Raw genomic sequence first — 13,039 nt, forward strand, 5'->3', positions numbered from 1 at the left:
GGTTACGTAAACGCGGCAATACATATACTTGCTTCGTATTGATAAATATTCCAGCTTCGTTGCATGTGCGTGAAAGCAATCACAAGTTAAAACTGATTCGCATATTGCTAATCAATACTACGGTGATATTGTGTTTCAGTCGCCGTGCAGCTATGGTTACAACTGCTAACAAGACTCACTACACCTTACCTTGCCTCGTCCTGGATGCGTTGCTTGGTGTATCTAGGTCTGGAATGGTAAGAGGATGAAGTGTAAACAGCCACGTCAATTCCAAATCAAAGACGTTATAACGTAACTAAATCAAAGTCCTCATATCGGGGCAGCTACCTATTTTGCTACTGATAGAGTGAAATGCACTTTCGTGAGTGAGAAAGACTTTATTTGGTGATCCGGTGGACGACATTCCTAGCCCCGCGAGGGGAGGGTTATCGTGATGCTGCCATGCGCTTTCGCATAGTTTTCTAACTAGAGGCTTACAAGAGGGACTATACCAACCACTCCACCACTGCCTATACCAGACCCCACGCGCGAAACTTTGTTATTGATGGCATTTAACGTCACAAAACCACGACTTGATTTGAATTCATGATGAACCACGATTCGGTGATGATGATGATGATGATGATGATGATGGTGATGATGATGATGATGGTGATGGTGGTGATAATGATGATGATGATGATGATGATGATGATGATGATGATGATGATGATGGACCATGCCATGTTTTAAAATTGATGGGGTTTAGCTTCCCAAAAACCACGACATCCTTATGAGACGCATTAGTAGAGAGCTCCGAAAATTTAGAGCGCCAAGGATTTTTTTTCAACGGGCACACGGGCCTCGAACATTTTATCCTCTATTGTAAATGCTTCCATCCACGGCCGGGATTCGATCCCGCAACCTGCAGGCCAGCAGTCAAGCACCACCATACCGGGTGAAACTAACTTATTTGTCGATGTGTGACGCTCGATTTGTGCCCCACGTAAACATATTACGCCTACGGGCAACCGCCTGAATAATAATAATAAAAAATTTATATTGCTTCAAGCTCGTCCTCCCGCCTCATTACTAAAATTGAAATAATATTTCAGAAATCTTTCTGAAGATTCTGTAGGCGCATTCGTATAAGTCTGCATTGCGGCCATTATTCGTTCTGATCGAGCGTGGAATTTGGGCAGGCCTATAATTGCATTATAAAACCATTGCTTAGTGGGTGGTATACTGTTGAGCGTTTCAGCGAAGAGGCCCTGCCTCGGCGTGTTATATCTTTTGAAAGCGCCGACCCGATGCATATGATGATGCATATGAAATGAGCGCAATATCTCGTAAGCGGCTCTTATTCGACGTCATTTGAATGTGTGAACCTAAGTATGGGCGTAGAAGAAATCTCGGTGGAGAACAACAGTCCTTTGTTATCCAGTAATATGCTGCATAAATTGTGAAATCTTTGGGCAAATATATGTCGCCCACACGAGACGGGTAGAGCTGGCGGGATTTGGGAGAATGACCAATAACTTTTTTTTTTGCGTAGACTTTATCAGCAATGACACGCGCGAAGAAAATTAGTCACCGAAGTCGGATAACGTTGGCAAATCACCATTGAATACATAAAGTTTTGCTCTTTCTATATTTAACGTCTTGCGTAAGTTGGGTTCCATTGTACAAGCTTTGAAAGCGATGGTGTAGCTGCTTTGCAAATAGGCTGCGTGGCATTGAACGGATTTTGTTTTAGGTGGCCCTGCCAACGAGAAACACACAGAGAGAGAAAATAAGGAGAAAGGCAAGGAGGTTAACCAGGGCTGAACCCCGGTAGGCTACCCTGCACTGGTAAAGGGGAGAGAGGAAGGAAAGTTATAGAGGAGGAGAAAAAAGTCACTGACTGGGCCGACAAGCCTAAATGAATTGTTTAGTATAAGCTTCTCTTTATTTTGTCGAAGGTCACAACTGCTCTACAGTCGTTATGTACAAACATCGCTAAAGAAGACGAGCACTTCACGAATGACGTGACAGGCAACACCATGAATATTTATGCACATTTGTTTCTTTTTTGTATTTGCTATGCGTGTCTAAATGCTGGACTCACGTTACCAGCCATGGTGGTCTGTTCTCAATTGCTGAAACACTGGTCGCGGGATCGAATCCCGGCCGCGTTGGCTGCACTGCTTTTGATGGAGGCGATAATTCCGTGTGCTTCAATTCACATCGGTGTCCTTCATAAGGATACCGTAATTTTGGGGCGTTAAACAGGACGCAGCGACGTATCTACAGCACTTACTAAATAATGCTTCTCTATTTAATAGAATAAGTATTTCATGGAGAGATGTTTTCAGTAAAATTAAAGCTGAAGCCGTGTAGGAAGTAGATTACGTAGAGAATGTTCATATGGAAATTGTCGAACCTGAAGTCAGCTGTCGTTGGTCAGTACAGTACTTTCGAAGCAAGGATAAAGTGAACGAATGCGTGGTAATATCTGGTAAAGTTAAAAAAACGCAAATAATTCGTCTTCCATGTTGGTATGGGCTAAAGGAAAAGATTACCATAGCTTACTTGTTTAACAGCTAGTTTTTGTTTTATCAGGCATGAAACAATAATATTCCCATGCAATCTTTTCATCTTCTTTGGAAACAGCAGGTGTTCTCGCAATTTCGGCGTGTTATTCAGAAATATGGACTATGTATTGAACTTATTTCGTGTCTTACGCTTTTCTGCAGGTGCGCTACGTGCCATTTATTCTTGATAAAGTGTTTCCCGAAAGATATGTGATCAAAATATTCAACCTTCCGTCTTTTAAGATTGCGTCATCTGGCACCCGTACCTTAGGGGCTTCTCGCTCAAAATTTTCGGAGTTTCTCGTTGAACGCCCACTCTTGCGGTGCCCCCCAATCTCTAGCGCAAAAATTTGCATCTTATTGCACTGAAAAGTTTCGGTCTGCATTTCGCCTTTAGTATTTTACCGTGATATTTTGCCGTTCGCCTTGACGCATGGGTTGACTCAGAGCCTCGACCGCTATCTATTTTCATCCCACGGAGCAATATCGGTGGTTCCACGCTGCAAGTTTCCTGTAAGCTTATTCAACTTTCCTCTTCCTATATCTAAACCTAAGGCATCAAGAAGACTTACTCCGAAAAGTCTTGCTGTGTTTACCTTACCTCGTTCTTCGCAAACGCTTCTGCATAATGCCACGTCATTGCGAAGGCGAAGAAAGAATACGCCTACGGGAAGCGTATGCTGAAGAACAAACTCTTTATTGAGTATACGCAAGCTTACTGAAAAACAAACAAACAACTACAATGAAAGAACAAGCAAACAAAGCAACACACGCAGAGGGGCGATAACTTCAGCACCGTTGTCGCCAGTCAGAAATCTAGAAGTAATCACAAGGAACGAGGTGTGATAAAGTTGTTCGTAAAAGAAATGTTCAGCTACTCGCTATGCTGGGCGTATCATCAGCGAAGCTGGTTGACCAATGAAGAATGATCACTTAGGTACAAACAGCTTCGCGAACTCAGCTGCTGATAGGCGGACCAAATGCATCGGCTATTTCACGCGAATCATGATGCACTCTTAAAGGGGCACTAATGTAAAAAAAACAATTAACGTGAGAGTGGAAGCTCAATGTATGATAACCTCTAGAATGACAATATTATCAACAGCAGTGACCTACTTACCGAGAAACTAAGGTAAATGCACGTAAACACATGCGCTACTACAGGACATTCTCAAAATGATTCCGATGACATCAGAAGAACCGCCTACAATTAATCACCAGTAATCGAACTATCTGCCCTAAATAAATACCGTTCCTTGCGTCAGGAGGTGTAATAAAATGCTGCTTATTCGTTTCTGTTTGATTTATCGAAAAGGGAACAGCTGGACGTTACTATGGGGAATGGCGCGAGTGGTTCAAAAATTCAAGTTTCGCGTGGCTAAACTGGTCAGGTTGTGCAAGCTAGCGGGGCCAAGTTGAACCAAAACACGTCTGCCATCTCGGAGCCAATGACAACTGTTTCTTCTGCTGTGGCTCCCACTGCTTTTGGTCTGCTGCTACTGGTGTCGGCGGCCGTGCGGTAAAGCCGGGCAACATTGCGCACGGAAAAAATGACGTGAGACGGTCCGGCGGGCAATTTGAAGTGCGCTAACCCGATGAGGACCGCTAAAGGTTATTTTATTTCAAAATAATCACTTCCTGGGCACAAAAGTTACTCTACGACGTTTATGGACTATTATTTGAACAATGAACGTCGACTGAATAGTTGCCTTTGATGCCCCTTTAAGAAAAAAGCTCTTTTAGTGTAGTCCTGCTTTGTCACGTCAGCGAATATCTATAAACAAGCACATTAACTATATTTTGGGTCACACTACTCTCACAGGAGAGTATATCAACCCCCAAACAGAGTTGACGCGTCTCTTTAATAAGAGTCATTTACGTGCCAAGCCACAACTCTTAAAAAAATTCGAAAGACTTCCTTTCTTAGAATGTATACTGGAGCATATTAGCCGGTGATTGAGTGCGCTCCACGATGTACTCTGATATTCGAGCCTTGCACTCGGTCCAATCAGAACAAACGAAAAATCTCTCGAAGACTCTACTATCGTAAAATTTCTTATGGCGCGAATGTCACGTATCCATCGATTTCGTATGACCATATGAGCTGCCCATGACTCGCTTGCATACTCGCGCGTTCATACAAGATAACTGAATATATGTCACGTGTCACATGAACGTGCGCGTGTTCAATATAAAAAAGAAATCGAATAAGCGTGCACACCTAATTATTACGAGACGAAAAGCTGCTCGAGCGCTATTTTTCAAAAGTTTGTCCCTGTCTCACCGTTTAGCGAAACCCGATGTTGGGGCGCTGGTGGCCTCGCCAGAAGGATTAGCATAATGGCACAAACAGACGTCATGACGATGAGAAGCACGAGCAGGATTCTCTCCAGGGGTGTTCTGTCTAAGGCCAAGCATCGCTTCGTCCTGTTGTGGGAAACAAAGTTTGTGTTCGAGATCTTGGCTCTGTGCTTGGCTCACTACACTCTTGTCCATATTCTTCGTTACACGCCTGTCAATAAACGCATTAAACATAGAAAAACGAAAAAGAAGACGCTGCTACGAAACTTACGATGGCCAGATAAGTAATGACAACAGGGGCGCCTAGTTAAAGTTTGTTGAGTAAACATACGTTGGTAGTGAACCGATGTTCCTCTGAACGACGTGGTTCCCGGCCTCGGCGTCTGTTGTCATCGTGCTGCAAAGAATGGAAGATGATTATTGTTGCGTCACTAATAAAATAAAATGACGTAAAAGTGATATATGTTGTTTTATGTACATCTCAATACGAGAGCTAGCAGAAAACACGAATAGTGTGTGAAACACGTTTGAAAATGTAGTGCTAAGGCAATCTTCTCTTAACCAACTGCAGTAGCATAGCGCGCATACGCTGTTGCGCTAATAAGCTTGAGCACGCGTGTTCAATTCCCGGTCATGGAGGTCACGTTTATGCAGGGGCAAAATACAAATTAAGCACCGATGTACTACGGTTTAGGAGCACGTTAACGAATCCTAGGTGGTCAAGATGTTTCCTTTGGCTTTCCTACCATGGTTTACTTGTCTGGTACGTAAACCTTCGAAAGCTATTTTTAACTGTTTTATTTCTATTTTATGTGTGACTTGAATAATTGCGCAGGAAGCAACGTCTGAACAGACCACATTTAGTAAACATCTCCAGACAGGAACAAAAGAAATACTGGATACAGAATTAGACGTGGAGTAATCAAATAACTAATGCACGGTGTTTTGTCTTCGTAAGCGTTGTTGCCACTCATATACAGGAGAACTTGCAAAACACCATAGGTTGTTCAGCTATAGGGTACCTGCATTCACAGGTGAGAAATGACGAGGGTACACATGCAACGTTGGGCAAGCAGTGGTTTTCGACACCAACCCTATGGTGAAATAACCGGTGCAACTGTCTGATTCCTCGTTACTCCTGCACAATCTGTCTGCGTCATGAACCAATGCACCACCGACTCTCGTCCCTATACAGTCTCCTTATCCAGCTGTCTAATGGGTAATCGTTGTTTTCTTTTTGCTGTGTTGTACAGTCGCTACATACATTAGTGATAGGTGTTCTTACAATATTGCACGATCCCCAATGTCAGCGAGCGTCGAGGGTTGGTCTTGTCTTAAACATAGATCATCTCCAATCTATAGTCCACGCAGAAGAGAAATGTCCTTGCTGCTAAGGACAGCGTTGCGCGTTTGTTGTATTCGTTAGCCCGCTAGACTTGCGGGCTTGTATAATGAGAAAACTCGCATGACAACATTCAAACAGAACTGCAGCCTGTAACACTGTCACCAGATGAGTACCTTAATGGAGCGCCAGGCTGAAAGTGCAGTGATTCGAGTGCACGAGGAAATGAGCTAAGTTCACGACATATAGACTCTATTTTAAAGTAATAAAAAGAATGGGCTGATAGAATAAGCTGCTACGCAAGACAAACCAGGCAAGCTAACTGGACATGCGAGCTTTTTGTTGATTGATTGATACTTAACAAAGAAAAATATTCTAAATAGGGGGGAGAGAAGCAACTTTAATCGAAACGGCAATTGTAAGAGGAGTTATATACTCTCTTCGATGGCGGCTAAGAGTCTTCGAGCTCTAGCGGCATCTGCGGCTTACCTGATCGCCTGTAGCTAGTCCTAAATGCTTGGGCTAAACATCACATTCTCCCACTGTCGTGCGTTCAGATATTTGGCTAAAACAATCACATTAGGTCACCGACAAACATGTATATGCAACTTGGTCCGCATATCATTCGTTTTAGTGTACGCAATTTAAAAAAAAGCGGCATTATCTTGTAGTTATCATAATATTACGGTAGTTTTGTAAAATATGAGGTAACGACGTTACAAGCCAGATTTCTTCGTAAAAGCGACTAAGGCATGCGAACAGCGACATAAGGGAAGAGGCCAGGGCAACACAAACGCTGACTATGAGGTGGTGGTGGTGGTGGTGATGATGATGATGATTATTATTATGATGATGATGATGATGATGATGATGCTTATGGCCTAAATGAATGGCTCTCACCCACTCTGGGGGATTGGTCAAGAAACAATTATTTAGATAGTGGATCACATATTAATTTTAAAATTAACCAATTTAAAAAAGGTTAGAAAAAATTGAACTTTCCCAATTTAGAGATTAGCAATCAAAACCACCTTGATTCGATCAAGAATCTTCGTACAGCAGAACAGATATCCCGCTGGCAGTTACCTTATTGGAAGGCTCCCAAGGAGAGAATATTAGAAGTTAAGAAGTCCAATCTCATTCGATTTAAAGCAGCTTTAAGAATGTTTTTCCTCGGTGACCTGAAGCGAGTACACGATCAAAAATAATGCTCGATTGTTTCATCCTAGTTACAGAATGAGTAAAGAGGGGAAGGAACCAGACCAGCTTTATGCATGTAGTAATTTAGTTTTGGCACTCTACAGCGGAATTTTGTAAAAATAACTTCTTCTTTGGGTGTTGACCAGAACTTCATACGCCAAGGGAACAAAGGGTGTCGATATTCGTTTAGGTGAGTGAATAATGTTTTACCAGAGTCTTCAATTATGACACGCCTTCGAAATCTGTCACGTATTATGAGTGTTGATGTGGGTATAATTGAAAGTACCGGGCCACTGAGAGCGGCTTTCGCCAGAGCGTCCGTCATTGCATTCATTTTTTATTCCCTTGTGTCCCGCAACCAAGATCAATGGGATTAAAGTTATATGAGTTGGGAGTAGAAAATTAAATGTGCGTGATACATACTAGCCACTATTGGAGGCGAGTGCCGAACACAAAGATAATGAATCAGTAACTATGGCCACACTTGAGGCTGGTGGGCTGAGCTTCCTTAATGCCATAATCACCCCCAAAAATTCTGCCAAAAATACTGAGAAGAAATCAGGTAGTTTTAATGAAAAGAACCAGTTGAAGGTTACAGAGAAAATGCCAATGCCAGATTCTTCTTCAGAATGCGACGCAGCTGTAGCTATGATGTTTATTATATTTATCTCTTCTAAATGCTGTTGCAGAAAGCCATTTAACAAATGTGTCAAGAAATGTTTTGCATGATTTGGATATATATCGTCAAACATGATTTCGAGATTGTGCCTTGCATTGTTAATGGAAGGAGTTTCATACAGTTTAACATCTAATGGACCAACGGGTGATTGTACGTATTCCACCTGTGGAGCCTGAAACCGAGGCCAATAAGATTAAAAAATTAACGCTGGCTGGTGCATAAAATTATTATTTAGTTTTATAGGGCACTCATAAAACTTCAGAAATGTTTGTAAAGTTAGTATTCTAAATCCGCACAAAAGAGAGGGCAAATTCGCCTCTAAGTAAAGAACACTATCGGCGACGAATTTCGGTAATCCAAGACATAATCTTAGGTCCTCTCTTTCCAGGAGTGCCAGTGGAAGCAATTTATAAGCTGGAACACCCGAATATAAAACACATCAAAATTCTAAAATGGGGCGTACGTACAATTTGTATATCATAATTACTGAACCTCTCCGTATTCCCGATCGACTGTTGCATAGCCTTTTTAGGACTCCTAGCACCCGTACTCCTTTCTTGGCTATGTATTCAATGTGTAAATGCCAAAGGAGCCTGCTATTATAAATAACTCCCAGATATTTTACTGAGTCCTCTTGTGGTATATTCTGCAGGTTGCAAGTTAATATGATAATAACTGGATTATCAACAAGGAAAACATAATTGCGTTTTTCTAACATTAGGACATAAATAAATTGCCTTTAATTATTTTTAGTGGCACACAATTATGATTGTAAGTGAGCATATAATGAATGTATGTTCCTATATGAAGCAAAAGAGGCTATGTCGTCTGCATATACATATGTGTATACTCCATTATGGCTGGAAATGGTGCTTAGTAATATATTAAAAAGAAGAGGCGAAATAACTGCTCCCTGTGGAAGGTGGTGGTGGTGGTGTTGCAGCAGGCGGGGTTAGCCTGGCCTGCATGGCCGGATATTGTTCCGCCTCGTGACTGTGAATGTATATATGAAGAATGACCCTTTAGTGAGCAATAGAACACCCTTCCAGTTAAAAATTCACTAAACCACGTCACCATGTAGTTAGGGATGACATATTATTTTAATTGATCCAATAATATTTTATGTTCTACACTATTGTAGGCTTTTGAGATGTCCAATGTTACCAGAGCTGCTACTTGTCTGTGACGGCACGCTAGTATAATTCGGCTCTCTAAGTCCACATGGGCATGCCAAATAGAGCATCCAGGTATAAAACTGATTTGAAAGGGGCTCAGATTTCTTTGTCTTCTACTAATTTAATGAGACGCACATAAATTATTCTTTCTACTAATTTAACCAAATTGGAAGTTTGTGCAATGGGTATAATATTGTCCAGGGTGTATCCTGCGCAGTTGTTTTCAATAACTGGAGTTATCTTAGCAGTTTTGCAACTATAAGGAATCCATGAGCATTTCATAGAATGGTTAAATATAGTTATTAAAATATCGCGAGCCTCATTGAAAAGGATTTTTAACATTTTTGAAGTCATTCCGTCACCGCCTGGAGCAGAATTCGGAAGTCCTTGCATAATCGTGGCCAGCTCAGCCATTGATACCTCACTGAAATCGTCACTCTTTCAAGTGCACTGCTTTTTTTCGCGCTCGGGAGTGGTCATGAAGATTATGATGATAATGATGATGATGATGATGCCTCATGCATGGCTCATACCCACTCAGGGGGATCGGCCAAGGTTTGAGCAGCCGGTGTTTGTGTTCTTTCGTTCCCGTCTCATGTGTCCGCTTTTGCGCCCTTTCTTTTACGAAGAATCCCCACCACCTAGCGCGGCTCTCGGCCATTCTAAGCCGGATTTCACAGCGCTCCTCATTTAGCAAAGGATCTGTTCGAGCTTCTTGAATTTTCGTCAGTGCGTGGTATGCCCTTTTCCACGCGTGTCATTGCCATTTGCGTCATCACAAGTCAATCTTGTCATGATAAAAAGAACTCGAGTCAAAGCATCGCAGAGTAAGGGGGGTATCGCGTGAATGTTGCGTAATTGGGTGCAGTTTGGGAAAGCTTAATTGGTATTTTGTCTTTATTATTGCTAAATTGATTGAATGAAGGAGAAGCGTTGCCTTCATCGAGTGGTGGGATGCTGATGTGTGGTTGCGCCCCACTAATGGTTGAAGGTGCCGTTGCTTCCATCGCATCTACTCGAGTCAAGCAAAGCGTCAAGTCCAGCGAAAGCCAAATGAAGGCGCCCTTGACTGAACTGCGAACGCGCGATCCAGTGCCTACATTGTGCAGCGCACGCCGTCGGTCTTTATAGGGTCGAAACTCCTTAGGCCGCGGGTCGTTCCCTCCTCTGTAGTCGTAGTAGTAGTATCTAGCCACCTCTAGTTTACGAGTTGCTCGATAGATGGCATTGTATGTACATGTCCTTGGAAACAATATAACTAGATGACGTTAGTGGGCTGCACAGCACATCCAGGGAGTGAATGCCCCGCCGCGGTGGTCTAGTGGCTAAGGTACTCGGCTGCTGACCCGCAGGTCGCGGGTTCGATTCCCGGCTGCGGCGGCTGCATTTCCGATGGAGGCGGAAATGTTGTAGGCCCGTGTGCTCAGATTTGAGGGCACGTTAAAGAACCCCAGGTGGTCAAAATTTCCAGAGCCCTCCACTCCGGCGTCTCTCATAATCATATGGTGGTTTTGGGACGTTCAACCCCACATATCAATCAAATCAATCAATCCAGGGAATGAATAATGATGAGTGGAGCGAAGCGTGCGTCCGACCATGTCATTTTCCTTTGGCGGTTACTGGTGAATCATCAGTTACCGCACGCCAGTGCTTGCACTACGCCCCAGTGACGTAGTGCTCGACTGCCAGACCGATAGTGACGGCTACGATCCCAGCCCCTGTATATAGGCACACATTCCGATGGTGGTGAAATCTACGAGCCCATGTATTGTGCGTGGTCAGTGCACGTTAAAGAGCACCAGATGGCCTAAATTTCCGCAGCCCTTCCACTATACTGTGTTTATTATAATCGCATAGTAATTCTGGCACGTAAAACCCGAGGTATACCATTATTGATATGCGATGGCCGTAGTAGTGTTTCTGCATATTTAGCGCTGGAATTTGGGATGCGGGGTGCGGTCACAGCCTTCACACCAATGGGGCTTCTACTGTAAGGTGTCGCGGCATTCATATTTTTAAAAATTATTTTCAAAACATCGTAATCTCTGTTTCACATCGTTTCAGGATTTATGCACGATCGTTAACGTTTCTCGCTTTATGTGTTTGGAAAATTCGTCTCCGTTTCACCGAAATTCGTGCACCGAAACTCTCTAAACGATGGGCTGTAATTCGACTTTTATTCTTTTTTTTTCTTTTTTTTCTAGCGCGGTATAGCAGACATTTCCCCATATGCGCTAGCGCTTACCTCGACACGTAGAAGACGTTCGAGGCACGCGATTGGAGCGCTTCTGACGGGACCGCGTTATTATTAAATCGCAGAGTCTAATGTGGAGCGCTCAGCCGACTTCTATAGAGGGACCAATTTTCTCGATTAGTCACGCCTCCCCGATCAACGGCGCGTCGACCATGCATCGACAAAGGCGCGTGCGCGCTCCTCGCAGATGTGCCTAGAATATAATAGTTTTGCGTCGCGTTTCCCGCTCGCGTGTGATTAGCGTTAAAAAAAATGAAGAAAAAGCTCATGTCGCTTCGGAGCCATTACTCGTTCGCGCCTAACCAGGCGCGTTACGTTGGCATCGAAGAAGCACATATTACACTACGTAACCTGCAGCCGATGCGCTCAGCGAGTCGTGTGAATGACGCAAAAAAGAAAAAATAGAGAGAGAGAAAAGAGGATATCTGCGTCGCGTCGGTTGCATCGTTGGGTATGCACTGCTTTTCCTTCCTCGCCGTAAACGTTGCCCCGATTCACGCAGTCTCGAGAGACTCGAACGAAAGTACTTTTACATGCCTGCTCAGTGCGCTCGTTGCGCCTGTGTTTGCATCTGCGTCGCTCACGTCTACGTACTGAGCGTGCACGCATGCGCCTTCATTGATTGATTGATTGATATGTGGGGTTTAACGTCCCAAAACCACCATACGCTTATGAGAGACACCATAATGGAGGGCTCCGGATATTTCGACCACCTGGGGTTCTTCAACGTGCACCCAAATCTGAACACACGGGCTTACAACATTTCCACGCATGCGCCTGATACTATGGTTTGCAATGGCGGGCAATTTTCGCGATCACTCGGTGCAGGAGCGAGCGCCCCACCGTTTGCATTTCGGCTTGATGATCGCGCAAAGGCTTTCGTGAGAAATGCCGCGGCTTTTCTAGGTGCTCTCCGTTCGCGTTGCGAAACGTCGTTCGGTTTGCGTTGCGTGCCAATGTCCATTTTCACTGAACCGTCGGCGTAACGAAGCTTATCTTTGCGGCACCAGGCGGTCGTGTTACAACCGACGAACGAGTAGAATGACGGATTCTGACGATCTCGATATTTCATCGGTATACCAGCCACGTACAAAATGAGAAGAGTGGTATGGAAGGTGGAGGTAGTAAATTGAACGTTATGACGCGCTGATATTTGTAGAAATAGCAATATACATAACATGGTGATTTTAGCGCTACGAAAGACGTACACGTGTGAGAGACAGTCGACATACAAATGCTACATGCAACGAATTTACTGCAGAGGTTGAAATGGAATTCATTGCAACCTTTGAAATAAATCAGTTAATAGCGTCTGCCTGTCGTCTGTCTGTCGCACGAGTGCGTCTTTTGTGGCGCTAAAATCACCTTGTTAAATAGACACCAACTGGCTCGACAATAAATTGCTATAAGCGAAATACGTGCTATTGAGGGTGCACGAAAAAAAAACTCGAAAGTTTTGTTATGCTTTTGTCTCTGTCGTCTCGAAAGCGGAATCCATATTTTTTTTCTTCGCAGTCGATGTACTCATGCTCGTCC

The 13,039-nt window shown here is 43.6% G+C and overlaps 1 protein-coding gene across 1 annotated transcript in view; it reads right to left on the reverse strand.

Annotated features, from left to right (window-relative positions):
* Window positions 1-13,039, reverse strand: part of LOC119161994 (neprilysin-1) — a 90,339-nt gene that overhangs the window by 39,993 nt on the left and 37,307 nt on the right. The window contains exons 2-4 of the mRNA XM_075889183.1: window positions 5,185-5,250; window positions 4,837-4,979; window positions 190-228 (exon numbers count right to left, since the gene is read on the reverse strand). Of these exons, the coding sequence (XP_075745298.1) occupies window positions 190-228; window positions 4,837-4,979; window positions 5,185-5,250 (248 nt within the window). The remainder of the gene's footprint in view (window positions 1-189; window positions 229-4,836; window positions 4,980-5,184; window positions 5,251-13,039) is intronic.

This window comes from Rhipicephalus microplus, chromosome 3 (genome assembly GCF_043290135.1).
Source record: "Rhipicephalus microplus isolate Deutch F79 chromosome 3, USDA_Rmic, whole genome shotgun sequence".
NCBI classification, from domain to species: domain Eukaryota; kingdom Metazoa; phylum Arthropoda; class Arachnida; order Ixodida; family Ixodidae; genus Rhipicephalus; species Rhipicephalus microplus.